Below are 27732 nucleotides of genomic sequence, written 5' to 3'. Positions count from 1 at the left end.
TTGCAATCCTAACAGACCAGCCGGACCCGGAACAGCTGCTAACTCCACAACAAGACTTGAGAACCACTGGAGGGCAATGTAAGGAAACCTGCACTGTAATTGCCTGAACTGTACCTGTTTCGTAGATACCAGATTTCACACTAATGCTGTTGATCTCGTACCACTTACTTGCACTAAATTTACTTTTAAAATGTGGTTAATGTTGAATTAAGCAGGAGGAGAACTGAGGTTTGTGTTTAGGAGGCAATATCAATCCACTGCAGCTGAGGTGTGTGTAGCAGCAGTTGTCTGCTGTTCCATGGCTTTGATATCACACTGGAGGAAAGCAATGGATACTACTGCTCATCTGAATAATAGCCCAGAAAAATTCCACCTGTAAACTGTGTGAGGACGTCCCCTAAGTGCAAAAGTGTTTGAGTCCGTCATTGTTTGTTTAAAAATGGCAGGGGCACTTAAAACCACTACACACAAATGCCCTTTGCACCGGCATGCAATGGTGCAAAGTGCATTCACCATTTTGACTGGAAAAGATGATTTTCTGAAGGGCTCTGCTTTTTCTGCTACCATCTACAGATACAATTTATTTAATCTCCAAGATATGTGCAAAGCAATACTGGGCTATGACAGTTGCCTAACTTCAACATGCCGGTGCCACATGGCAGCTATAAGACCTTTCTTTGTGAAATATGTAGAGACTCTGCAGCATGTTAAATTAAAAAAAAAATAAAGCCAAAATTAATCACTCAAGGGTTGTTTTTTCTTCTATTTGGCCACAGCATATTTAGGAACTGTCTGTTTTAAGTGAAATTTGATTATTTTTCTGCTCTCCCTGAATTTTAAAAGATTTACAGAATAATAGGAACTATCAAACTGACATAAAATACATTTGCACCATGCTGACAAGTCATAATGTTCAATGCTTTCTGCAATCCCCAACGCCATTAAAAATACAATAGTTTATCACTGCATTCCCAGATGTGTTCCAAATTTATGCAAATAACCTGAAAGGGGCTGGGCATCTGTGATTCACACTGGATTTCAACTCAAAGGGGGCTCAGCACTCTCACATCCAAGCCCCAAATGACAGCATACTTCCTAAATTGTACTATACACAGAAGACCTGCCTAGATAAGGAAAAGAGGTCAAGGTTGCCAATCCTAATCTTTCCCTTTGTGCCGATGCAGGTTAACACCTTTTGTCTTGACTAAAATGGTCAAGACTAACCCCAGGGGAGCCTAGGATCAATCTCAACTAGCTAAATTGAGGTTAAAGGTGCTAATCTGTGCCCATGCAAGAGAAAAGGGTTGTGGTTAGATCAGGGTATTTAACACATGTCCACTAATGGCAGCCTAGCCTCAATCACTCTTCTCAAGTCCAGAGAAACTCAAGCTGTTTCCTTCTCATACGCTGTCACTAGCCCTAATGGCTCTGCTGGCCAAATTAGGCCCGTGCAACTGCACAGTGTTCAGTCAGTATCCATGCGTGTAACTGATTTAAAACTTGATACACCATTCAGCTGATAATGAACAAGATGGAATAGACTAACTTGCTCTCTCCTAGTTGCATGAGCTCTGCAGGGCTAACAAAGTGAAAAGCAGTAAAAAACCTAATTCTTTCACTAAATGAAGTAGTGCACAGATTTAGGTGGTCCAAAGGGCCTTGTGCTGACCTAACGGGTGAATTTCAACCTGTTTCATTAAAAGAGAAGACATGCTCACCTCAGATTTTAAACGAGCAAAAAAAAAAAAAACATTTTATTTAACATTTAAAACATAATATTTTAAAATAAAGCTATGCTGAAATGTGGAATTTTACTTCCAAAAGTGAATAATGGAGCCGAGCAAATCCAAAAGCCTTTGCAGAAATACTGTACAACTAGATCTATCATCTTATTGCTATTCTCTTTAGCTGCAGAAAAAAGTGTTGGTAAATGATTACAAGGTGTAAGAGCTATACAGTAAGATATTCTGGTGCACTATACCTTGACAAATGGGCAGATTATCCCACATTCCATCATCTTGACATATTGAAACCATGTTGTCTAAGTCAGGGTAACGGATCTGGAATCCTTCATGACAACTGATTATTAACTTATCTCCAGTCCTGTATGTCTTGTTATGAACCTCTGCATCTTCAACATGTGGAACGAGGCAATCTGTGACATAATAAAAAATTGTGTATTATTAATTTAGTTACAAAAAAACTGTGGCCAGCTGCTCAGTAGTCAAGCTCTTAAGCAAAGTTAACCCATAATATATCTGTTCTGGTTAAACAGTTTGCAGTCTGCACAGCACAAAATGCAATTCAGTTAATATACATTTTCCTAGTCACTCATCAGTACCATAATCCATTGTATGACAGTAGAGTCCGGTGTGTTATAATGAGAGTATGTATTTCCAATTGTTGTATACAAGCAGATGGAGAGCATAACTAGATTGCTTTTAATATTCCCCTTACATCTCAGCACAAGTTAAACTGCAGGTACAGTAAGCCCTGGTCTATACTAGGAGTTGAGGTCGAATTTAGCAGCGTTAAATCGATTTAACCCTGCACCCGTCCACATGACAAAGCCCTTTTTTTCGACTTAAAGGGCTTTTAAAACGGATTTCCTTACTCCACCCCCGACAAGGGGATTAGCGCTGAAATCGGCCTTGCCAGGTCGAATTTGGGGTACTGTGGGGACAATTAGACGGTATTGGCCTCCGGGAGCTATCCCAGAGTGCTCCATTGTGACCACTCTGGACAGCACTCTCAACTCAGATGCACTGGCCAGGTAGACAGGAAAAGGCCAGCGAACTTTTGAATTTCATTTCCTCTTTGGCCAGCATGGCAAGCTGCAGGTGAGTGCAGAGCTCATCAGCAGAGGTGACCATGATGGAGTCCCAGAATTGCAAAAGAGCTCCAGCATGGACTGAACGGGAGGTATGGGATCTGATCGCTGTATGGGGAGAGGAATCCGTACTATCAGAACTCCGTTCCAGTTTTCGAAATGCCAAAACATTTGTCAAAATCTCCCAGGGCATAAAGAACAGAGGCTATAACAGGGACCCGAAGCAGTGCCGCGTGAAACTTAAGGAGCTGAGGCAAGCCAACCAGAAAACCAGAGAGGCAAACGGCCGCTTCAGGTCAGAGCGTAAAACATGCCGCTTCTATGATGAGCTGAATGCCATTTTAGGGGGTTCAGCCACCATTACCCCAACCGTGTTGTTTGACTCCTTCAATGGAGATGGAGGCAACCTGGAAGCAGGTTTTGGGGACAAGGAAGATGATGACGATGATGAGGTTGTAGATAGCTCACAGCAAGCAAGCGGAGAAACCAGTTTTCCTGACAGCCAGGAACTGTTTCTCACCTTGGACCTGGAGCCAGTACCCCCACGAACCCACCCAAGGCTGCCTCCTGGACCCGGCAGGTGGAGAAGGGACCTCTGGTGAGTGTACCTTTTAAAATAGTATACATGGTTTAAAAGCAAGCGTGTTTAATGATTAATTTGTCTTGGCATTTGCGGCTCTCCTGGATGTACTCCCAAAGCCTTTGCACAAGGTTTCTGGGGAGGGCAGCCTTATTCTGTCCACCATGGTAGGACACTTTACCACTCCAGGCCAGTAGCACGTACTCGGGAATCATTGCAGAACATGTTTGCTGGCATTCAAACAACATCCGTTCTTTATCTCCGAGTTATCCTCAGGAGAGTGATATCATTCATGGTCACCTGGTTGAAATAGGGTGCTTTTCTTACGGGGACATTCAGAGGTGGCCATTCCTGCTGGGCTGTTTGCCTGTGGCTGAACAGAAATGTTCCCCGCTGTTAGCCACGGGGAGGGGGGAAGGGGAGGGGTTAGCCACGCGGTGGGGGGAGGTAAAATGTGGCCTTGTAACGAAAGCACATCTGCTATGTATGTAATGTTAACAGCAAGGTTTACCATGAAAGAGTGTACCCATTGTTCTATAAAATGAGTCTTTTTAAATACCACTGTCCCTTTTTTTCCCCTCCACCAGCTGGATGTGTTTCAAGGATCTTCTCCTTCCCAGAGGCTAGTGAAGATTAGAAGGCGAAAAAAACACACTCGCGATGAAATGTTCTCTGAGCTCATGCAGTCCTCCCACACTGACAGAGCACAGACGAATGCTCAGACAATGTCAGAGTGCAGGAAAGCACAAAATGACTGGGAGGAGAGGTGGCAGGCTAAAGAGAGTAAGTGGCGGGCTGAAGCTGAAAGATGGTGGCAGTGTGATGAGAGGAAGCAGGATTCAATGCTGAGGCTGCTGGAGGATCAAACTAATCATAGAACCATAGAATATCAGGGTTGGAAGGGACCTCAGGAGGTCATCTAGTCCAACCCCCTGCTCAAAGCAGGACCAATGCCCAACTAATCATCCCAGCCAGGGCTTTGTCAAGCCTGGCCTTAAAAACTTCTAAGGAAGGAGATTCCACCACCTCCCTAGGTAACGCATTCCAGTGTTTCATCACCCTCCTAGGGAAAAAGTTTTTCCTAATATCCAACCTAAACCTCCCCCACTGCAACTTGAGACCATTACTCCTTGTTCTGTCATCAGCTACCACTGAGAACAGTCTAAATCCATCCTCTTTGGAAACCCCTTTCAGGTAGTTGAAAGCAGCTATCAAATCCCCCCTCATTCTTCTCTTCCGCAGACTAAACAATCCCAGTTCCCTCAGCTCTCCTCATATGTCATGTGTTCTAGTCCCCTACTCATTTTTGTTGCCCTCCGCTGGACTCTTTACAAGAAGGAAGTGGAAAAATGGGAGTGTGGGGCCCAAAACTGGACACAGTACTCCAGATGAGGCTTCACCAATGTCAAATAGAGGGGAACGATTATGTCCCTCGATCTGCTGGCAATGCCCCTACCTATACATCCCAAAATGCCATTGGCCTTCTTGGCAACAAGGGCACACTGTTGACTCTTCTCGTCCACTGTAACCCCTAGGTCCTTTTCTGCAGAACTGCTGCCAAGCAGCAACAAAGGGGGTGGCTTTACATCAAGGAGAAAGAAAAACAACTATCACACAGAATAGCCTCCTCAAGGATTGAACTCAAAACCCTGGGTTTAGCAGGCCAATGCTCAACCCTTGGAGCTATCCCTTCCCCTGGTATTTCAGGCAGGACTGAATCTCCATTAAACTTTTCAAGGTGCCCCGACAGACCACACCGAAACGATTATTGGCCGATGATTTCATGGAGGGAGGGAGGGGGGAGCAAATGAATACAAAACAAATCTGGTATATTTCTTGTTTTGATCCACTCCATCTATCTTTTACATCTTTGGCTGGCAGCAGACGGTGCAGTAGGACTACTAGCCATCCTCATCTCCTGCCTGCCCTGCAGAAGATGGTACAATAGAACTGCCGGCAGGACTAAAGAGAATGACCTGGTCGAGTCACTCTTAATTTAGTTCCTGCGCCCATGTCTGCCCAGGTGCTCCTGACCGACCTTACCGAGGCGGCCAGGAGCACTTCAGACACGATGACGATGGTCATCAGGCCTATTGCACCATCTGCTGCCACAAGGCAATGCAGTACCGCGTCTGCCAGCACCCAGGACACATAGGGTGACAGTGAGCTGAGCGGGCTCCATGCTTGCCATGGTATGGCATCTGCACAGGTAACTCAGGCAAAAAGGCGCGAAACAATTGTCTGCCATTGCTTTCACAGAGGGAGGGAGGGCCTGACGACATGTACCCAGAACCACCCACGACAATGTTTTTTGTCCCACCAGGCACTGGGATCTCAACCCAGAATTCCAATGGGCGGCAGAGACTGCAGGAACTGTGGGATAGCTACCCACAGTGCAACGCTCTGGAAGTCGATGCTAGCCTCAGTACTGTGGAAGCACTCCGCCGAGTTAATGCACTTAGAGCATTTTCTGTGGGGACACACACAATCGACTATATAAAAACAATTTCTAAAAAACTGACTTCTATAAATTCGACCTAATTTCGTAGTGTAGATATACCCTAAGTCCTCCGCTACAGTATTAATGACTACATTTCTGTGGTCAGTGGCACATCTGCCCATTGCCTATGAATCTGTATAGCAGCAGGGCAGGAGACTTAATTTAACCCCACACTATCATCCCACTCTGCTTGCCTTTCATGTCTACTTGCTATGAATCTAGCTGTAGGATGGGGTTTGTATATGGATATACTTGTCCTTACACATGGTCAGTGTTTAGCCAATAGCAAGTCCCACATTACTAGCATTCAGTTTGCTCATTTTAGTGATTTACATTACGATCACTCACAGACAGTAAAACAGAAAAAACACATAGCTGAAGAGATCATATCGTGTTATCCATTTGCAGACATCTGTCCACAGGCTGGCCATAAAGAGGCCACGAAGTTGTAATTCACATGCATACTTAACCTTCCCAGGCTGCATACTGTGTATATAATGCAGAGATGCTGAATAAGGTAAATCAATTGCAAATACAGACTAACACGGCTGTTACTCTGAAACCTGTCAACTGAGGATGATGTCTGGGGCTTAAATTCGGTCGGAGCTGTCTGGATCAGAGTTCCAATAAATATTTTCAACCCTCTGGAGTTTTTATAGCAAGGGCGGGGAGGCCTCCCAGAAATACTCTATGAGAATTTAAGCCCTGATAATGTGTATTTGTAAAAACGTGTAAACTGCATGTGAGGCATTAGTTCAAAGGATAAGAAAAATTCCCTCTTTCCAGAGAGGATGGAGCTAATTCTCTGCTGCATGCACCCATTTTACATCAGTGTGCCTCTGCTGAAGTCAATGGAGTCACAGCAATGTAAAACGGTGTAAAGGAGCTGTCATAACCATACAACTAAGGGTAGCATAAAATCCCTCCTTTACCTGTAAGGGGTTAAGAAGCTCAAATAACCTGGTTGGCACCTGACCAAAAGGACCAATAAGGGAAGAAGATCCTTTCAAATCTGTGGAGGGAGGTTTTATTTGTGTGGCCTTTTGCTGTTCTCTCCGGGACAGAGAGGGACCAGGGCAGGAGAAAACCATCTCCTAAAACCTTACCTGAAATAAGCATCCAAGATTACAAAAATTGTAAGTAATAGCACGAAATGCATTAGCTTATCTTTTGTTTTAGCTTGTGTATTTTCCCTATGCTAAGAGGGAGGTTTATTCCTGTTTTTGTAACTTTGAAGTTTTGCCTAGAGGGGAATCCTCTGTGTCTTTAAATCTTATTACCCTGTAAAATTACCTTCCATCCTGATTTTACAGAGGTGCTTCGTTTACTTTTTTCTTTATAATAAAGTTCTGTTTTTAAGAACCTAATTGGTTTTTCGTGTCATAAAAACCCCAGGGTCTGGTCTGTGCTCACCTTTTTTACCTATTTGGTTGGTATATTATTTTTAAGCCTCCCCAGGAAAGGGGGTGAAGAGGCTTGGGGGGATATTTTGGAGAAACAGGAACTCCAAGTGGTCTTTTTCCTAAATCTTTGTCTAACTCACTTGGTGGTGGGAGCAATACCATCCAAGGACAAGAAAGAATTTGTGCCTTGGGGAAGTTTTTAACTTAAGCTGGTAGAAATAAACTTAGGGGGTCTTTCATGCGGGTCCCTACATCTGTACCCCAAAGTTCAGAGTGGGGAGGGAACCCTGACAGGAGTAGAGACTCAGGCCCAGTGTGTGATCACTGGCCAAGATTTTCAAAAGTTACTAGCGATTTTGGATGCTTCAGTTTTTTGGTGCCCCAACTGATATGCCTTAAAAGGGATTTGCTCAGTACTGTCTGAAACTTCCCTCTGAAAAATCAGGCCCTCCATATAGGTACCCAAAAACTGAGCTGACCCAAAATCAAATAGCCACTTTTGAAAATCCTGTGTTCACTGTATGAAATATGAGGAAGAATGGTGGAGAACTGATATGCAGGCACAGACACACAATGGTGCCAAAGCAGCAAAAGTGAAAAAATACACAAATAGATGAAACATAGGCTGGAAAGTGAGGGAGGACAAAGAGATACAGAAAAATTCTACTAATACTAAACAGTTAACAGCCAGGTAAATTAATGAGAGAACTGTATATATGACTCAGAAAGTTCATCCTCCTCATAAATATAAAATAAGATTAGAAAGAGGAATAAAGGAAATCTTGGAGAAATATGTCCATGTAATCATCTGTCTGAATGCCAGTAAACAGTTCGTGTCAGAGACACCAGTTAATCTCTAGACACCAGAAAACATAAGGAGAATAAAGGGCTCAAAAAAAAAATCTTTGTGCTGCTTTAGAAACATCTCTCTCCCAAGTGACAATCACCAACCCTATTACACAAAGGGGCTGACTACCATGTTTTGAAAAACACTTGGAAGCTGCAAATTTTAGGGAACCAAGAGAAATCTTCTGCCACTTTCACTGATCGTATATTTTAAAATTTACAATTTAGGAATCAATCTATCATCCACAAAGAAGAAAAATGGCAACATCTTGCTTTCAAGCTGTTTGTTTACTAGGGGCACAATTTCTAAGCAAGGCCTAAACATTTAGAACTAAACTAGATAAAGCTCTAGCAGTGGCACGCAGATGAACCAGACGATCTTGTGTTCGATGATCCTTTCAGCCACCAGATCTCACTGACTTTAAATTGGAGTTTTGTGCCTTGCCCCAATTTAAAAACGCATCCCTCTGTGTTTTCAATTTATACCTGTCCTTTCTGGATTACATTTTACTTAGTAGACTTTATTATGTCATCTGGAAACAATTAGTAGTCAAAGATTTGACAATTTCCCAATACCTTTAACTATTTCATTACTGCTGAATTTGGCAGAACGCACCAGCTGTCCACTGGAGTGTTAATGGATGATGGCAGGTGTTGCAGGGGAACAGCAGCAAGAGGGATTATTAATGTACAGAGCACCCAGATCTCGGATGATGTGTACACTAACAAAAAGTTAAACCCACGCCATATTCAAAACCTAGACATTCCCTTAAAAAACTGGCCAAACCTTCCCCCACACCCCCTGCAAAAAAATAAAAGGGAGAGCTACTGAATCTGGGAGTGGAAAAATGGTGTCCTGACCCAACAGAAAAGCCTTACACCAAGTCTTGAATATTGCCATGAAGGGGCTTCAGTGGAAGTCTTCAGGGATGGAATGACTGACAGGGATCTTGAGTCCTAGCCTGATGCAGATGGAAGCTCAGGACACATGGCAAGAGATCATGTTGATGAAAAGCTTACTCTTGGGATAATGGTGTCCTGCTGCTACATAAACAAAGGCGCAAACTATACACTGAGATGAAATATGAAATTTTCAAAGTAGAGAAAATTGATCCTGTAACTATGATCTATTACAGTGACTTTGTTCCTATTATCCCAAATGATGGCTGCAGACTGAATCATTTTACTCAGATGGATGTTATCAGAATACAGTGGCCGTTGCTCACTGTACCATTATTAGCCGACTACACCCTGGCTGGCTTAAATAAAAGAATAAACTGCGGTAGTCTTCCCCTCCATAAACTGGATGAGCTGGCACAGATTCCACCTGGAATAGCTGAGAGTAAGTGACCGAATTGAAAGACTTCTTCATTAGACAAAATAAAATGTGTTCCTGTCAATGATTTTCTAGGCACTCTTCAGCAAATCTTCTGGAACATGTAAATCATATAGCATGTAATAAGTGATCTTTTACCAGCATTACAGAGCAAAGGATTCTACTTGCCTGCTCCACTTAGATTGAATATGTCAATGTGAAAGAAGGGGAGCCCAAACCATTCCCTCTGAAACACCTTTGTGAACTTACAGAGGCCCAATGGCAGTAAATGGAGCTCATCTTTCATACTGAGGCCCATGTTTGTCTGTTCCATTCTGTTGTGACACTGAAACATACACGACCTCTTCTGAATTAAGATTTCAGGGATTATTTCTTAACTGCTTCCTGTTTACAAGAACAGTGCACAAAGGCAGCTCAGAGGGTTGACAGGACATGCACACAACAGTGAAGAAATACAGTGCTCCAGGTGTGTTACTGTAGAGTTGCCCACCAGAGTGGCTTGGATTTTATCTATGCTGCAGTGCTTGTTAAGGGGCACATATAGGTCTTCCAGGATTAGGAGGGAAATATAACAGGAATGGCATTATTAAAATGGTGCTTAGTTTTGGGTTAATTGATCTTGACAGTGTCCTCTTAAAAACAAATATAAGGATCTATATTTTCCCATTTGTTAAGTTGTACTTTTGTAATCTATGGAAAAACTTGGTCTGTGAGTGCTATAAAATAAAGTTGGCAGAATTAGGCTGGTATGATAATTCTGCGGACGGCAAAAAGATTATATTTCTGGAGACATCACAGGATTCCTGCTCTTTGTTAATTATTGTTACTAGTTATACAACAACAGTGCCTAGAGCCACTAACTGAGACTGGTGCCCCATAGAGGTAAGCACTGTACAGACAGACATTTTCTTCTTTAATAATATGTATAGACATTTGGAGCAATTAGTGGTGAAGCAGGCTTTTAATATTTTGACATACATCATTATAACCCATCAAAAGATGAAATAATCTTTGTGTTACAAGTACTACTTGACTGTTTAAGACAGATGTTGATTGTTCTATTTGCCACTCTGCCTTATGTAAATTTCAGATACTGCCATCTGATCATTAAAATAGCTGTTTTTAATATGACTAACAGTGAGACAGTCCCAGATCTGAAGAGCCTGCAATTTAAATAGACAAGACAGAAAAAAGATGGGAGGAAGAACATATTATCTTTATTTCACAGATGGGGAACAGAGGCACAGAGAGACTAAATCATTTGTCCAAGGTCACACAGGAAGTCTGTGGCAAAGGTGGAAACTGAACCTAGATTTCCTGAGTTAACCACAAGGCCATCCTTTCTCCTCTTGGGACAGCTGGGCAGTGAAAGAACTCAACAGTAACAAACAGCCTTGGAGAGTGGGAGTGAGAGAGTTCAGCCCATAGGACAATAGAGCATCCTGAAGTGGACTGTGTAACTGTAGACTCAGCCTGAAAGGAGGTAGCTCTTGTTCCAAGTAGTCTGGTAGTTTCAGCAGCCACGTATTGCAGTGGGAGAAGATTATGGTGTAGAAAACATGGCACTTATTCTTAAACAGTAAATACGGAATTCTCACCTTGATGCCTCAGGATTTACGTGCATAACCCCATCAGAAGTTACATGCATCACACACTGTAGAGCAATATGAGACTATAACTGTAAGTAAACAGATTTTTGACAAGTACATTTATCATGTATATAATTGTGCTGTGCGACTTTGTCCTTGCATTGACACTTAAGTCATCTGCACCTTAACAAGAAATGGAATCAAATCAAATCAACTGACTGAAAATCTCCTGATAATCTTATTCATTTTTAAATTAAGAACTTTTTATATAGATGGACATTTCATAGTCTTTTAAATAGCATTAATACCTGAAATTATAGAGCAAATATAAATTTTAGATTGTTCTAGCAAATAACTGTGGTATGTTAATGGTTTTTAATGCTCAAGTTTTCTAATGTTGGTCATATTAAAAACAGCTACTTTAATGATCCAGATGGCCATACCTGAAATTTACATAAGGCATAGTGGCAAATATAACAAACATCTGTCTTTAACAGTCAAGTAGTGCTTGTAACACAAAGATTATTTCACCTTCTGATGGGTTATGATGTATGTTAAAATATTAAAAGCCTGCTTCGCCACTAATTGCTCCAAATTTCTACACATATCATTAAAGAAGAAATTGTCTGAGATGCAGACTTATGTAAGTCACTAAACCTCTGACAGGTGCCAGGAGAACCCAAAAAGGTGTTCCAACTCCTTCCCAACTACACTTCAAATGTGCCATGCTACTATATCGCCTATCAATCTATAATTCTCCTGCTTCATGACAAAGGCTCCTATTCAGGAAAGCATGTATACAACTGCTTAAATCCCACCGATTAAAGTTAGGCATGCGCTTAAGTGCTTTTCTGAACCAGGGGCTATATTATGCATTAGCAGGGGGATGAACTATATGATCTAAATCACTTTTCTATTGCTAAATTTTTTTATTTTTTATTTTTTTTGGTAGTACGGTATTTAGACCCCAATTCAGGAAAGCATCCCTAACCAGTGAAGTAATTAAGCATACGTTTAGCTGCTTTCCTGAATCAGGGCTTTACTCTCTTGGGTCCCAATCCAAAAAAGCACTTAAGCACATGCTTTAAACACATGAGTAGTCTCGTGTTCACAGTGAATCTTATGCTTAAGTGTTTTGCTAGATTAAGGCCTTGACAGGCAATGCTATGCAATGCCCAATGCTGCAAGTTAATGATTGCCTCTGGTGAGATTGTTGGGCACTCAGCCCATCACATTACCATCCCTTACACATGGGGTGAAATCTTGAGCCTCCAATAAACTTAATGGGAGTTTTGCCATTGACTTCACTGGGGGCAGAATTTCATCCATGGATTCTAATAAACTGTTTTTGTGTGAACACAATAAAAACGCATTAATGCTCAGTGTAACAGTTGCAACAAGTGACACATATATTGGCTCAGAGATATGCAAAAGCCCCCAAGCAAACACTTAGCAATGTCTAAAAGAAAATAAGTTTTTACAAGAACTTGTCTTTTTCCCCTAGTTTTACTACTTATTTTAAACATAATAGTTTCCATTGTCGTTCCATTTTCATTTTTTCACCAACACTCATTTGGTTAGAGAGTATGGATGTCAATGCCAGGTGAATGGAATACGTAAGCATGTGAACATTACACACACGTGCTGTTAAAATGTGACAGATTTTTTTCTTTGTAACTATTTTGCTGGTGATAAGACAGTAAAGTTAAAACAAAAAAGTTACTGCTATTTTACTGTGCTATATCTACAGCAGAGGTGGGTAAACTATGGCCCGCGGGACCATTCTGCTCGGCCCCTGAGCTCCTGGCCCCGGAGGCTAGCTCCGGCCCCTCCCCCGCTATCCTCCCTCCCCTGCAGCCTCAGCTCACTGCACTGTGGGCGCAATGCTCTGGGCGGCGGGGCTGCGAGCTCCTGGGGCAGCGCAGTTGCAGAGCCTGGCCTGACCCGGCGCTCTGTGCTGTGCAGTGTGTGGCTGGCTCCAGCTGGGCAGCCTGGCTGTAGTGCTGCCAGCCACCAGTGCTCCAGGCAGCGCAGTAAGAGGGCAGGGGAGTTGGGGGCATGGTCAGCGGCTAGGGGTGTAGACAGGAATTGGGGTGGTCAGAAGGCAGGGAACAGGAGGGTTGAATGGAGGCAAGGGTCCCTGGGGGCAGTCAGGAAGGGCGGGGAGAGGAGGGTTGGATGGGGTGGCAGGGGGCAGTCAGGAATGAGAGGAGGGGTTAGATGGGGTGGCAGGGGGCAGTCAGGAACGAGAGGAGGGGTTAGATGGGGCAGCAGGGGGCAGTCAGGAATGAGAGGAGGGGTTAAATGGGGCGGCAGGGGGCAGTCAGGAACGAGAGGAGGGGTTAGATGGGGCAGCAGGGGGCAGTCAGGGGTGGGGGTTCCGGGAGCAGTCAGGGGACAGAGCGGGGTGGTGGTGGGTGGGGAAGGGATCCCGGGGGAGCCGTCGAGGGTGAGAAGCAGGGGGGGGGGTCAGATAGAGGGCGGGGGCCGGAGCACGCCTGGCTGTTTGGGGAGGCACAGCCTCCCCTAACCGGCCCTCCATAAAATTTCTGAAACCCGATGCGGCCCTCAGGCCAAAAATTTGCCCGCCCCGATCTACAGATTATTAGTGCCACAGCATGAAATGTGCAAAGCATTGTATAATAGAAGCATCGCTGTCAGAAACAGCAAAATGGGATTGAATTGTCCTGGGAAGGTGGTAATTTCCTGCTTTGCCAATGGAATGAAACAAAGCAAAACTCTCATGTCACCCTGTTAAAAATTAAAACAAAACAAACAAGCAATACTATTAATGAGATTTACTGAAAGAAAAAGTACCAGAAACAGACTATGACTGCAAAAGGTTCAGTTATCATGATTCAGAAAGAACATGCCACCAGGATACAATTTTACCATCCAAAACCAAAGGCCTCTGTACATTTCATGCTTAGAAGATGTGATTCATAACAACTGACAAAATATAAAAGGGGTTTTCCCTCACAATATATTTGCAGTTATTATACACATTGGACTAAGTCTTAGTCACATAGCCTTCAGTTGTTTCTTTTGAGTCAACTCTACACCCTTGTGTAGATCTAGCTAATGGTATTTTATCTTCTTTTACATGAAGGGAGCCTTAACAAATAAAATTTGACCCTGATCTCACTGAAGCCAATGGCTAATTTGCTACTGACTTTAAGGGGGGGCAAAAGCAGGCCCTAAAACACAAGAGGTATACAGTTAGATTAAAAATAACAAACAGCACAAGAAAAATTCTTCTCAGATACACAGGACTAGTTGTTCAGTGGGAGTCAATCAGCATGACTCTACCAGCTGAGGATCTGCCGCACGGTTTTTAATATAATAGAGAGATAACACTCCCAGCTAAATATTATTTATAAAGCTTCATAGAGGAAAAGCATTCACACTAAGTCTGGCTGATACTTTTTATGTCTCTTGATTATAGTATCTCTGCTGAAGAAAAATAAATCAATTGTAGAAAGAAGTGATAGTTTTAATATACTTGGTGAAATGAATAGTATGCACTACTTGGACACATTTTTGGCCAGAATTAATGTTTGCGGTTTGATAGTCTAATCCTGCTTCCATCAAACACCTTAGAAGAAAAAGTAGCAGTTTCTCAAATACTTAAAACCAAATACATATTTAAACAGACCATATTTACATACAACAAAAATCATGTTGGTTTTACCCCATGAATGTCTGAATTACGTATAAGTAAACATATACAGTACCAATAAACTACTGATTGCTCTGCCTATTTCATTCTCTAATTATGTACTATGTACATGTAATAAATAATAATCGATTTAAGCCTCTGATTAAAATACATCTTTAGTATCATTTGAAATGAATTATATTTTTCTAGTAAGATATGACAGAAAGGATCACAAAGTGAACAGTAATGGTAATAAATAATGTTACTATTATCAGTGGCAGTATTCTCTCTCTGTTTTGACAAAAGCAGTGATAAATCTATTTGTAATGGGATATTATTCCTTTCATGGCTAGGATTCATTTACTTCCCCTGTTCCTGCCCTGACAACACACACAGGCATGTTCTAGCTAATTTATCTGGATAAAAACTTTTCAGAAATTAAAACACATATTGAGTGTAATCCTATGAAACGGGTTCCAGACTTTTGCACTCTGCAGGGAGACATAATGGTATGTATGTAAGTAAGTGATCACAATTTAGGTTCGTGAAATGTTTAAACAAAATTAACTTACCTTCTTGTAGGCACACAGGTTTATCGCTTGGTTTCCAGCTCAAGGAGCCATTAAAATGTCTCACACAAATCTTTTTTGAAGGACCCTTAAGCCTGTATCCTTCTTGACAGTGAAGCCGGACTACAGCGCTTTCAAAGAAAACACCTACACTGGGTGTCTTGTATCCGTGTTCAGGGACTCCAGGATCAGCACAAGCATGGAGGTCATCAAATCCTATGTCAACAAACATGTAAGTCAATTATGTTCATTTATTACTCAAATAATTGCAGTCTTCCTTTTTCTAAGATTCACCATGTTGACAGGCTCTGGAAAACAGCGACAGCCAGTGGAGGATAGTGACACAACAATCACCCACTGCAATCCCTGTAGCGTATGGGAACCCATAAGCCTCCTATTAATGCCGGTCAGTAAGCTCATCACTAGGGGCATTCTAGGGCACCCATCTCCACTGGAAATGACCCACCCCCAATCTCCAGGAGGAAATTCCAGGTGCTGAGGTACTCTGCCCCTTCTCATACCTCCAGCCACACACTTATTGAACTAAAAGTAGAAACGATGTTAGCCTAGCCACTCAATATCTAATCAAAGTCAATAAAGACCTGACTCACATGTCTGCAGGGAACAAAGCAGGGTAACATATCTGTAACTCATTACAGGAGCTGGGGGACCAGAGTGATTTGGAAGAGCCAAAAGAAAGCAGGGAGGAAGAAACAGAAAAAGAGAAAGGGGGGAGAATGGGAAGGGAGAGTGAAAAGGAAAGTGTAGAGGGCATGAAGTCTAGCTGCGATCCAAGGAATCAGGTGCCAATCTAGGAGCTGAGCTGGCTGGGGGCAGGATGGGCATTTTGGGGAGTGTCAGTACATAGGGAAAAGTGACTTTCTATGTTGGGTAAATGAGATGTCACAATGAAGCTGACTTGTGGGTCAATTCACATATTGGTAAAACCCTGGTGGAGGACCACTAGCAGGAGTTACCACCAGGAGGAACTATGTTAAGACACTTGCTTTTAGAGAACTAACTAATCAACAAACAGACAGCCAGGAATCACAAAATGAGTGTCCAGCACTTTTTCAAGCTCACTACAATGTATACAGTGTCTTACACAAAATGTTGCTTTTTTTTGTGCTGAAAAACAACTAAGGTTTAATGTTGTACCGAATATGAATATGCATATGAAAAAGCAAACAGCTCTGCAACAAGATCAGCAGGGGAGCAATCAGCCAATGGGAGGGATGCCTGGAAAAATTTGAAAACCATCAAACTATACATTTAATGTTTTGATTTTAAAAGAAAAGTATCATAGGGCCTCAGTAATTTCCTGCACGGTAAGCCTCAAGTGCCTCCACTGTACAGTCAGTCCAGGCTCCATGGCTGCTCTGGACTCCACCAGCTGATAACACCCCCAGGAGCCACTTCCCTACTCCCAACAGACCCCATCTGCCAGGGGCTGCAACAGGAATTATGTAGGAACTGGCTCTACTAGATCTACACCCTGCGGGGTTCTCCTATGCCATAAAGAACCCCAGCTGGAGGGATGCAGCCAGTCCCCACTTCTTTTGCATTGCTGGAGAAGCACAAGGGGAGCAGAACAGGCCACAGACTCTCACCCTACATATTCCAACCCCCCATTACATGAAGCTCATCCTGAGCATCAAAGAGTCACAGGAGCTTAAGTCTCATCTGTGATGATACTGTGAAACAAATCCATGGCTGGCTCCCTTCCCCCAACTACACACAGTACAAACATCATATAACTCAGAACCTAGTGCACAAAATACAGTACACATGCCTCCACCACTTTAACAAATGCGACCATTGTGCAGTCATGGATTCATTACACTGGCGGGGTTATATACCTCATACAAGTCTTAGTTATGGAGAGGGGGTTAAACTCATTACGTGAGATTCAAAAAGAGAGCTCCTTATGTTGCCAGCCACAGAAGCAAAACCCTCCAACTGAGCCCAGTCGTGGTCTCTCTCAGCAAAGGATGAGGGGCTTGGAAGCTATCTTGGACAATACAGAGGGGAAGAAGGTGGTCTTGTCTCTCTTTGGACCCTGACCAGAAAAGTCATGCCATTTTCACAGGCGTGTCAGCCTCCTGCGCATAGAACCAACCTACTGAAGGGCAGGGGAGGGTAAAAACAACCTCTAAACAAATATCCCAGTCCGCACGCAGGAACAGCAGATCTGCTCAGGGAGAAGGAGCTCATTTAACCCTAGACTGGTTGGTGACACATTGCCTCTGTGAAGGCAGAACTGGCCAAATACAATTGGATACTCAAAGAATCTGCCCTTACACTCCATCCAAACCCAAGGATATCTTGAATTTTAGCATCATTTAAATGTGAATGGTAGTGTTGCAGAAGGTCTGCCATCTCCTGAAGGAGCTTCCTAACTGCACAAGGGAGAGAGGTGCACACTGCCTGGTTCAGAAATCATGCGACCAAGGATACAATGGTGCCCAGATCATATGCAACTTATAGAGGAAAAAGCAATTTAAGCATATTCCTGAACTGGTTAAAGCCAAGTATACAAAGTTACAGCTGCCCTGGCCTCTTATCATGAAACTCTGGAGTACATGGGGCAGGAATGTTTTCTTCTTCTGCAGTCTAATTATGTACTCTGTCTGCTGCCGCCTTTCCAATGACCTCTTGCAACTCAAGGTTCTCACTCCTCTCAAGGAACTTTTGGCAAAATGTTGATCTCTTAATCTATGTCCACACCTCAGACACAATTTGTGTGTGGAGACAATGTGCGCACACTGCAATTTCCAGGAAGGAACTGGAAGAGCAAGGAGAAAGTGGAATTATATTCCCTGAAACTTTCCCAAACCCCTGCTTCGAAGTGTTTCCCACAAGCTACACAGTAATATAGGCAGCCTCCCCACCCAGAGCATTGTGCTGGCAGCGCAGTGAGTTCCGGCTGTGGTGGATGGGCCAGGGTACAGACCCCCGGGCCAGGAGCTCAGGAGCCGGGCAGAACGGTCCCGTGGGCCGGATGTGGCCTGCGCCGTAGTTTGCCACCTCTGATTTAAGTGGTTCCAAGTAATAACAGACAGAACGAAGTAAGTTACCATGCAAAATAAAATAAAACACACAAGTCTAAGCCTAATACAGTAGGAAACTAAATGCAGGTAAATCTCACCCTCAGAGATGTTCCAATAAGCTTCTTTGACACACTAGACTCCTTCCTATTCTGGGTCCAGCAATCGCTCACTTCCCCGCCCCACCCCCACCCCCCGTAGTTACTGTCCTTTGTTCCAGTTTCTTTCAGGCATCTCTTTGGGGTGGAGAGGCCATCTTTTGAGCCAGCTGAAGACAAAATGGAGGGGTTTACCAGGGCCTTTTATATTCTCTCTCTTGTGCAACATCCCAGCCACAAAATGGGGTCTCTAGCCACCTGGGCAAGTCACATGTCTATGAACGATTCACCTTTTTGCAGGCCAACACCATTCTTTATGTTAGTTTGAACGTTCCCAGGAAAGCTCAGATGTGAAATTGCATCTCCCAAAGTCCATTGTCAGTTAAGTACTCCCAATTACTTGAATAACCTCTTCACACTATGTTGACCAAATCTGTCTTATATGCTTCCTACAGCAAACACTTGAAATACAAGCGTAGAGCCAACGCTCATAACCTCAGATATAAAAATGATACCTGCATACAAACAGGATGAATATATTCAGTAGATCATAACTTTTGCAAAGATATGTTACACGGCATATCTAGCATAAAACATATTCTAGTTATGTCATATTTACACTCATAAGCATATTTCTATAAAGCATTATGGGGAGCAACATCATACCACCATTATAGGGGAAAAAATTGCGATGTCCAATTCTTATGTTATGATTGTAAGATGCAGAGCCAGATTCTGATCTCAATTACACCAGGGTATCTCCACCAGTTTTTTGGGAAATCCAAAGTGTAAACAGTAAAGTTGCACCATCTGTAACGATGTTAAATGTTGTTACTATTCTGATTTAAACCCACAGAAGTAAAGACTGCAGAATTAAGGATGAAATGCTAGCCACCCTTCACCCTCAGGATCAAAACTCCATCCTTAATCCATCTTGTTAGGTCTATGTATTGTTGCACCTCTAGGACCTATTTTGTAGAGTTATCTGTAATAATAGGACTGTCAAGCAATTAAAAAAATTAATCACGATTAATCATGCTGTTAAACAATAACAGAATGCCATTTATTTAAATTTTTGGATGTTTTCTACATTTTCAAATATATTGATTTCAATTACAACACAGAACACAAACTGTACAGTGCTCACTTTATACTTATTTTTATTACAAATATCTGCACTGTAAAAAACAAGAAATAGTATTTTTCAATTCACCTAATACAAGTACTGTAGTGTAATCTCTATCATAAAAGTTGAATTTACAAATGTAGATCTGTGAACCAAAAAATAACTACATTAAAAAATAAATCAATGTAAAACTTCAGAGCCTACAAGTCCACTCAGTCCAACTTCAGCCAATCACTCAGACAAACAAGTTTGGTTACAATTTGCAGGATATAATGCTCCCCGCTTCTTGTTTACATCATCTGAAAGTGAGAACAGGCATTTGTATGGCACTATTACAACAGACATTGCAAGATATTTATGTGCCAGATGTGCTAAAGATTCATATATGTCCCTTGATGCTTCAACCACCATTCCATGGGACACGTGTCCATGCTGCTGACGGGTTCTGCTTGATAATGATCAAAAGCAGAGCCGATCGATGCATGTTTGTTTTCATCATCTGAGTCAGATACCACCAGTAGAAGGTTGATTTTCTTTTTTGGTGGTTCAGGTTCTGTAGTTTCCGCATCTGCGTGTTGCTCTTTTAAAGACTTCTGAAAGCATGCTCCAGGCCTCGTCCCTCTCAGGTTTTGGACAGCACTTCAGATTCTTAAACCTTGGAACCAGTGCTGTAGCTATTTTCAGAAATCTCACATTGGTACCTTCTTTGTGTTTTGTCAAATCTGCTGTGAAAGTGTTGTTAAAACGAACATGTGCTGGGTCATCATCCGAGATGGCTAAAATATGAAATATATGGCAGAATGCGGGTAAAACAGAGCAGGAGACATACAATTCTCCCCCAAGGAGTTCAGTCACAAATTTAATTAACACATGTTTTTTTTTAACGAGCATCATCAGCATGAAAGCATGTCCTCTGCAATGGTGGCCGAAGCACGAAGGGACATATGAATGTCTAGCATATTTGGCACGTAAACACCTTGCAATGCCAGCTACAAAAGTGCCATGCAAATGCCTGTTCTCACTTTCAAGTGACACTGTAAATAAGAAACAGGCAGCATTATCTTCCATAAATGTAAACAAACTTGCTTGTCTTAGCGATTGCTGAAAATGAAGTAGGACTGTGTGGACTTGTAGGCTCTAAAGTTTTACCTCGTTTTGTTTTCGAGTGCAGTTATGTAACAAACAAAAAATCTACATTTGTAACTTACTCTTTCATGAAAAATAGATTGCACTACAGTACTTGTATGAGGTGAATTGAAAAGTACTATTTCTTTTGTTTATCATTTTTACAGTGCAAATATTTAATAAAAAATATAAAGTGAGCACTGTACACTTCATATTCTGTGTTGTAATAGAAATCAATATGTTTGAAAATGTAGAAAACAAAAATATTTGATTATAATTGAAATTAATCATGATTAATTTTTTAATTGTGATTAATTTTTTGAGTTAATCAGGTGAGTTAACTGCAATTAATTGACAGCCCTGTAACAACACATTCTGCTGTAGCTCAGGGGTAAGGAAGTTACTTGGCAGCAATAAGATGTGTCCCTGATGCAGAAGGGGTTTTTGCTATAGGCTGCATTTTACTACTGGACCAAACTGTGATCATAGAGATATAGCAGTTCTCCCAACATGGATAAGACAGCATGATTGAGAGAGCATTTTATTCAGGTTCATTCTATCTAAATTACTTTTGTATTGTCAGGGTAAAAATATGATGAAAAAAATAAATCAGAAGACTAAAAAAGGCAGCTCTGTTTTGGGTAGATAATGAGCCATTATAATCCATTTGAAATGACTGTGCTACTGAAATTCTACATTTTAAATTGTCTGTTATACAATGATTCATCTTGTTCATGATGAAAAGCCTGAAAAAGCAGAAGTCAATTATCTCACAGAGGTCTGGAGGTTTCCAAACTAAGGTCAATTTTGAACCAGAATTTTAGCTACCCTCAAAATTACTCACCTTCTGGAAATCTCTCTGCCAGATATTGTCAGGACACCTCAGGATAGGATTTGCTCCATGTTTTAAAGCTTTTTATAGGGACAACCCTAATAAAACACTCCTTAACATAGACATCTCCATTCACAGGCAATTGCTTCCTAATGCAGACTTTATGAGGCCTGTAAAAATGGCAGATTACTCCTTGATAAAAATAAATGTAGCACACGTCCCCACTGGAGTAAACTATTAGTATATCCTGGGACATTTAATCTAGGATTGTCAACAGCCCCTTATCACAAGGGACGTCCCTTATCACAATAATATTGTTAGGGCTGTCGATTAATCATGGTTAACTCATGTGATTAACTCAAAAAAAGTAATCATGATTAATCGCAGTTTTAATCGCACTGTTAAACAATAGAATACCAATTGAAATTTATTAAATATTTTCTGTATTTTCATATATATTGTGTTTGGTGTTGTAATTGAAATCAAAGTGTATATTATTTTAGATTACATATATTTGCACTGTAAAATGATAAACAAAAGAAATAGTATTTTTTCAATTCACCTCATACAAGTACTGTAGTGCAATCTCTTGGTTGTGAAAATGCAATTTACAAATGTCAAATTTTTTTTGTTACATAACTGAGCTCAAAAACAAAACAATGTGAAACTTCAGAGCCTACAAGTCCTCTCAGTCCTATTTCTTGTTCAGCCGATTGCTAAGACAAACAAGGTTGTTTACATTTACAGGAGATAATGCTGCCCTCTTCTTATTTACAATGCCACCAGAAAGTGAGAACAGGCATTGGCACGGCACTTGTGTAGCCGGCACTGCAAGGTATTTACATGCCAGATATGCTAAACATTTGTATGCCCTTGGATGCTTTGGCTACAATTCCAGAGGACATGCTTCTATACATACTGATGACGCTCATTAAAAAAAGAATGCATTAATAACATTTGTGACAATATGGGGAGGCGGGCTGAGGTGGGGATGCTAAGAAAATAGTCCCTTATTTTTGAAATATAATGTTGGCAACCCTAATCTTATCTCAACTGCTGGGAACATTCCAGGTAGCACCCAAGTACTCGCGTAAGTTAGGGAGCAAAATGAAGAATAAATCAATGATCAAAGAAAATTATTTTCAACATGGCTGAATTTTAGATAAGACCTAAAATGTCAGATGTCTAAAGAATGTTTCCTCACACTTCATTTCATCCTTCTTTTCTGAATGTTCCTTTCTGCAGTCACCCTTCCTCATCTGGTTTCTTCCATCTTCTCCCCTCCCATATTCCACAGCTCTAAATTAGAGTCCATCCATCCCCGATCCCAGGAACTCAAGTTTTCTAGATCATGCTACTGGTGATCCGATTTCTAATCTGCAGATGGCAGATTCCTTCCCTTCCAAACTGCTGTGTAATATTACATCGTTAAACATCTGATGCATGTCATCCCAAAGGTGGCTGCATTTCAGTGCTGGATGAAGCAATCCCTTGTCAAAGCTTGTATTTCAAATTTGTTATGATTTTAGAAGGATGGAGGGGTGCTATGTAAATGTACGGTATTGTTAACATTATAATGTATTTGCAGTGTTTCTCTTTGGCTGTAACATTAGGTTGAAATGTGGGTTTCCCTCAACCCAGTATGTTAATCTTTGGGCTTACCAAATTGGCTGGTCTTTTCTGTCTTTCTACAGTGTCAGGAAGTAGAGACTTTGTGGCTTACAGTGGGACTGGATCCCCAGCTCACACTTCTGAAAAGCAATCTGTGTGTGCTGCAGCATTACCTTAAGTCAAACGACAAGAGGCCACAAGTGCAAACATGCTGAGGGCTCGTTTGTCTCTTGCAAAGAAAAAAAAGTCATTTCTGTCCCTTTAACAATCAGTACCCTAAATGCCTCTGTTTTACCACACAGAGTTCTGTGCCTCAGGCTATTTATGCTTCTTCATAATCAGTGACGTTAATTGAATCATCTGCTTAACACTACAGAAAAAGAAGGATCTGCTTATAGCATCTTCCCTTGGAAGAAGTGAAATGAATTATAGACCTGTAATTTCATAAGTGAAATCCCTGCTAAAATTGTAGCCTCTCTCTAATCCCTTTAAATCACTATTATTTGGGCTTCCTCAAGGCATCAGCAGCTCTGTGAAACCCAGCCCTGCTTGAGACATGATTCCCAATCTCATCTGCTATTTTTCCAGAGTGCATCCCAGCTCACGACGTTGTTAAGGGCTCCTGCTTCTCACACTGTACAACCTTATCGAGAACAGCGTAACAAGCCACTGAAAAAAAGGCAGGTGTTCCAATTACTATGCAGAAGAAGCAGAATAGCAAACACACTCAGCGGGGTGTGTGTGTGTGAAAAGAGTTGGCTTAAACCACAAACTGATCCGTGAAACCAAGGTTATTAAGCAACAATTTCCTTCACCTAACCCTACAGTGGGGTGGCAGAAAAATAAGGAACCACTGTGCACTGCAATCCACAGGCACCAAAACCTCCCAAGCACAACACAAAATGAAGACACAAGAACTGCAGATGTGAGGCAATAAGCCACAAGAGAATGTCTGATCCTTAAATGGACTGGGGATATATTAATCATTATTAGGGCCGTCAATTAATTGCAGTTAACTCACATGATGAACTTAAAAAAATAGTGATTAAAAAAATTAATCACACTGTTAAACAATAGAATACCAACTGAAATTTATTAAATATTTTGGATGTTTTTCTACATTTTCAAATATATCGATTTCAATTACAACACAGAATTCAAAGTGTACAGTGCTCACTTTAGTATTTTTTTATTACATATATTTGCACTGTAAAAATGATAAAAGAAATAGTATTTTTCAATTCACCTCATTGAAGTACTGTAGTGTGATTTCTTTGTCATGAAAGTGAAACTTACAAATGTAGGGGTTTTTGTTACATTACTATACTCAAAAACAAAACCATGTAAAACTTGAGCACCTACAAGTCCACTCAGTCCTACTTCTTGTTCAGCCAATCGCTAAGAGAAACAAGTTTGTTTACATTTATGGGAGATACTGCTGCCCACTTCTTAATTACGTCACCTGAAAGTGAAAACAGGCATTCGCATGGCACTGTTGTAGCTGGCCTTGCAAGATATTTACATGTTCCCACAACACCTTAAATGGTCTGTGATCAGTTTACCTGAGAGATTGCCTCTCTTCCCAGGCCACACTGCCACAGCTGCAATCAACAGGGACACCCAAACTGGATTCTCCCCTCATTACAAAAGAGATGGGGCAGCTGGCAGGATGTTCTCTGAGAGAGCTTTCTCGGACACAGAGCAGTCTTACCCACAATCTGACAGCCTCTGTGCTGTTCAGAAGGATGAAGTCTCGGGGAAGAAGATCATCAAGCTGGAACAGAGGGAAATGATCCCATAGTTGGGACCCTCCTTCCCAGGTGGGTAAAAATCAATTATTTAAAAAAATGTTTTTATTTAAATCAGATTTTTTTATAAAATGCTTTTTGAGGAAAAAAGCCTTTCTAAAGATAGCCTTAATTAAGATACATTATAGCTTAAAGATATCTCATCATAGAATAGGAATTATAAATTCTAATTCTATAGTAGGAAACAATATATTCATGTAATGTTTAAGAAAAGTTTTGTAAATGAGTTCCAATAGTTCATGGATTAGGGACCCAATCTTATGGGGTTCCAGAGGCTTCTGTATAGATTATTTCAGTTAATCTTTCTATCTATCCAATGGGTGCTCAGTCTAGAAGATACCATCAGATGCGCTTAGTTTTGCAGTTCTCAAATTGTGGATTTGTGTCTCCAGAGGTAACATGCTTGTTAACAGCAAAAATGTTTTTAAATAAATAATATATAGAGGTGAGAAATAACAGCTCTCAACTCTATTGTCCCTCTGCAAATTTGTGTACACAGAGTCAATCCCTTACCGCTCTCTAAAAAAAGTTTCAAGAAGTTCAATGAATAGAAGATTGTTGGGGGCGGAACAGATCTGGAAAAGGAGAAGTCTGGAGATAAATGTGAGAAGGGAGGGACGGGCAGTAGAAACAAAAAAGTGAAGCTGTTTGAGCAGCATATTCCAGAAGTCTTGAAGTCTTTCTGAGTGTAGCCTTCACTGATTTGAGATCTACCATACCATTCTCTCACCAGAAGGGAAAACCTATAATGGCAGCAGGCCGTAAAAGAGACCTAGTTTGGGTCTCATCTATCTCTGAGTTGTGAAGAATATGTATTAAGGTTATAACAACCAACAAGAATGCACTTTTATATAGAAATCCATGATTAAATTGAGTTTTCCTGACTTGTGATATAAATCATGACAGTGACTGTGAAATACTCAGGGAGATTAGAGAGGCTACAAATAAAATCAGAAAACCCAGTAATAATAGGGATTTCAATTATACCCATATTGGTAGGATACAGGTCACCTCAGGATGGGACACAGAGATAAAATTTCTACTGCACTGTTAATGACTGCTTCTTGGAGCAGCTTGTCCTGGAACCCATAAGGGGAAAGGCCATTTGTGATTTAATCCCAAGTGAAGAACAGGATCTGGTCACATCGATGAATATAACTGAACCGCTCAGTAACAGCGCTCATAATGTAATTACATTTAACATCCTTGTAGGGGGAAAATACCAAAGAAACCTGGCATTTAAATGGCATTTAACTTCAAAAATCAGAACTACACAAAAATGAGGAAGCTAGTTAAATGGAAATTAAAAGGAAGAGTTACAAGAGTGAAAAAAAGTGCAAACTGCATAGAAACTTTTTAAAACCCACCATAATAGAAACAAACTAAATTTATACCCCAAATAAAAAGAAAAAAAAACAGGAAAAAAGATCAAAAATGGCAACATGGCTAAAGAGCAGAGTCAAAAGAAGCAGTTAGAGGCAAAAAGGCATCCTTTAAAAATTGGAAGTCTAAACTTACTGAGGAGAATAGAAAGGAGCATAAACTCTGGCAAGTCCAGTGTAAAAATATAATTATGCAGAGCAACAAACAAAAGATTAAAAAAAATCAATTTTTGTAAGTACGCCAGAAGAAGGAAGCCTGCCAAACAATCAGTGGGGTCACTGGACAATTGAGGTGCTAAAGAAACACTCAAGGAAGACAAGGTAATTGCAGAGAAACTAAATGAATTCTTTGCATTAGTCTTCACTGCAGAGGATCTGAGAGCAATTCCCACACCTGAGGCATTCTTTTTAGGGGGCAAATCTGAGGAACTGATCCAGACTGAGGTGTCAGTAGAGGAGGTTTGTGAACAAACTGAAAAATTAAACAGTAATAAGTCACCAGGACCAGATGGTACTCACCCAACAGTTCTGAAGAAACTCAACTATGAAATCGCAGAACAATTAACTGCGGTATGTAACCTACAGCTTAAATCAGGCTCTGTACCAAGTGACTGGAAAATAGCTAATGTAATGCTGATTTTTAAAAAAGATTCCAGACGTGATCCTGGCAATTACAGGCTGGTACGCCTAACTTCAGTACCAGGCAAATTAGCTGAAAGTACAATAAAGAATAGAATTATCAGACACACAGATGAACACAATATGTCAGGGAACAGTCAACACAGCTTTTGTAAAGGGAAATCATGTGTCGCTAATCTATTAGAATTATTTTAGGGTGTCAACAAGCATTGGATCAGGGTCATCCAGTTAATATATGGTACTGAACTTTCAGAAAGCCTTTGAGAAAGGCTCTTAAGCAAAGTAAGCTGTCACGGGATAAGAGGGAAGGTCCTCTTATAGTTCAGTAACTGGCAAAAAGATAAGAAACAAAAGATAGGAATAAATGGTCAGTTTTCACACTGGAAAGAGGTAAATAGTGGGGTCCTCCAAGGACCCTTACTGGGCCTGTGCTGTTCAACATACTCATAAATGATTCAGAAAAGGGAGTGAACCGTGAGGTGGCAAACTTTGCAGATGATACAAATTTACTCAAGCTAGTTAAGTCCAAATCTGACTGTAAAGAGATACAAAGGGATCTCACCAAACTGGGTAACTAGGAAACAAAATGGCAGATTAAATTCAATGTTAATAAGTGCAAAGTAACGCATATTGGAAAAAATAATTCTAACTATACAACGATGGGGTCTAAGTTAGCTGTTACCACTGAGACACTACCTCAAAATAGCATCCTAAAACCCCCATATTCACCACTGAGATATGGTATGTTTTGTA

General features: G+C 41.2%; 1 protein-coding gene across 5 annotated transcripts in view; it reads right to left on the bottom strand.

Moving 5' to 3' along the window:
• Nucleotides 1–27732, bottom strand: part of SUSD4 (sushi domain containing 4) — a 183914-nt gene that overhangs the window by 32849 nt on the left and 123333 nt on the right. For all 5 annotated transcript variants that reach the window (XM_084623371.1, XM_084623374.1, XM_084623373.1 and 2 more), the window contains 2 exons: nucleotides 15315–15527; nucleotides 1982–2155 (listed from right to left, as the gene is read on the bottom strand). In XM_084623371.1, the coding sequence (XP_084479497.1) occupies nucleotides 1982–2155; nucleotides 15315–15527 (387 nt within the window). The remainder of the gene's footprint in view (nucleotides 1–1981; nucleotides 2156–15314; nucleotides 15528–27732) is intronic.

This window comes from Lepidochelys olivacea, assembly GCF_965140295.1.
Source record: "Lepidochelys olivacea isolate rLepOli2 genome assembly, chromosome: 3".
NCBI lineage: Eukaryota > Metazoa > Chordata > Testudines > Cheloniidae > Lepidochelys > Lepidochelys olivacea.
The sequence above is the reverse complement of the archived record's forward strand: the minus strand, read 5'-3'. Positions and strand labels throughout refer to the sequence as shown.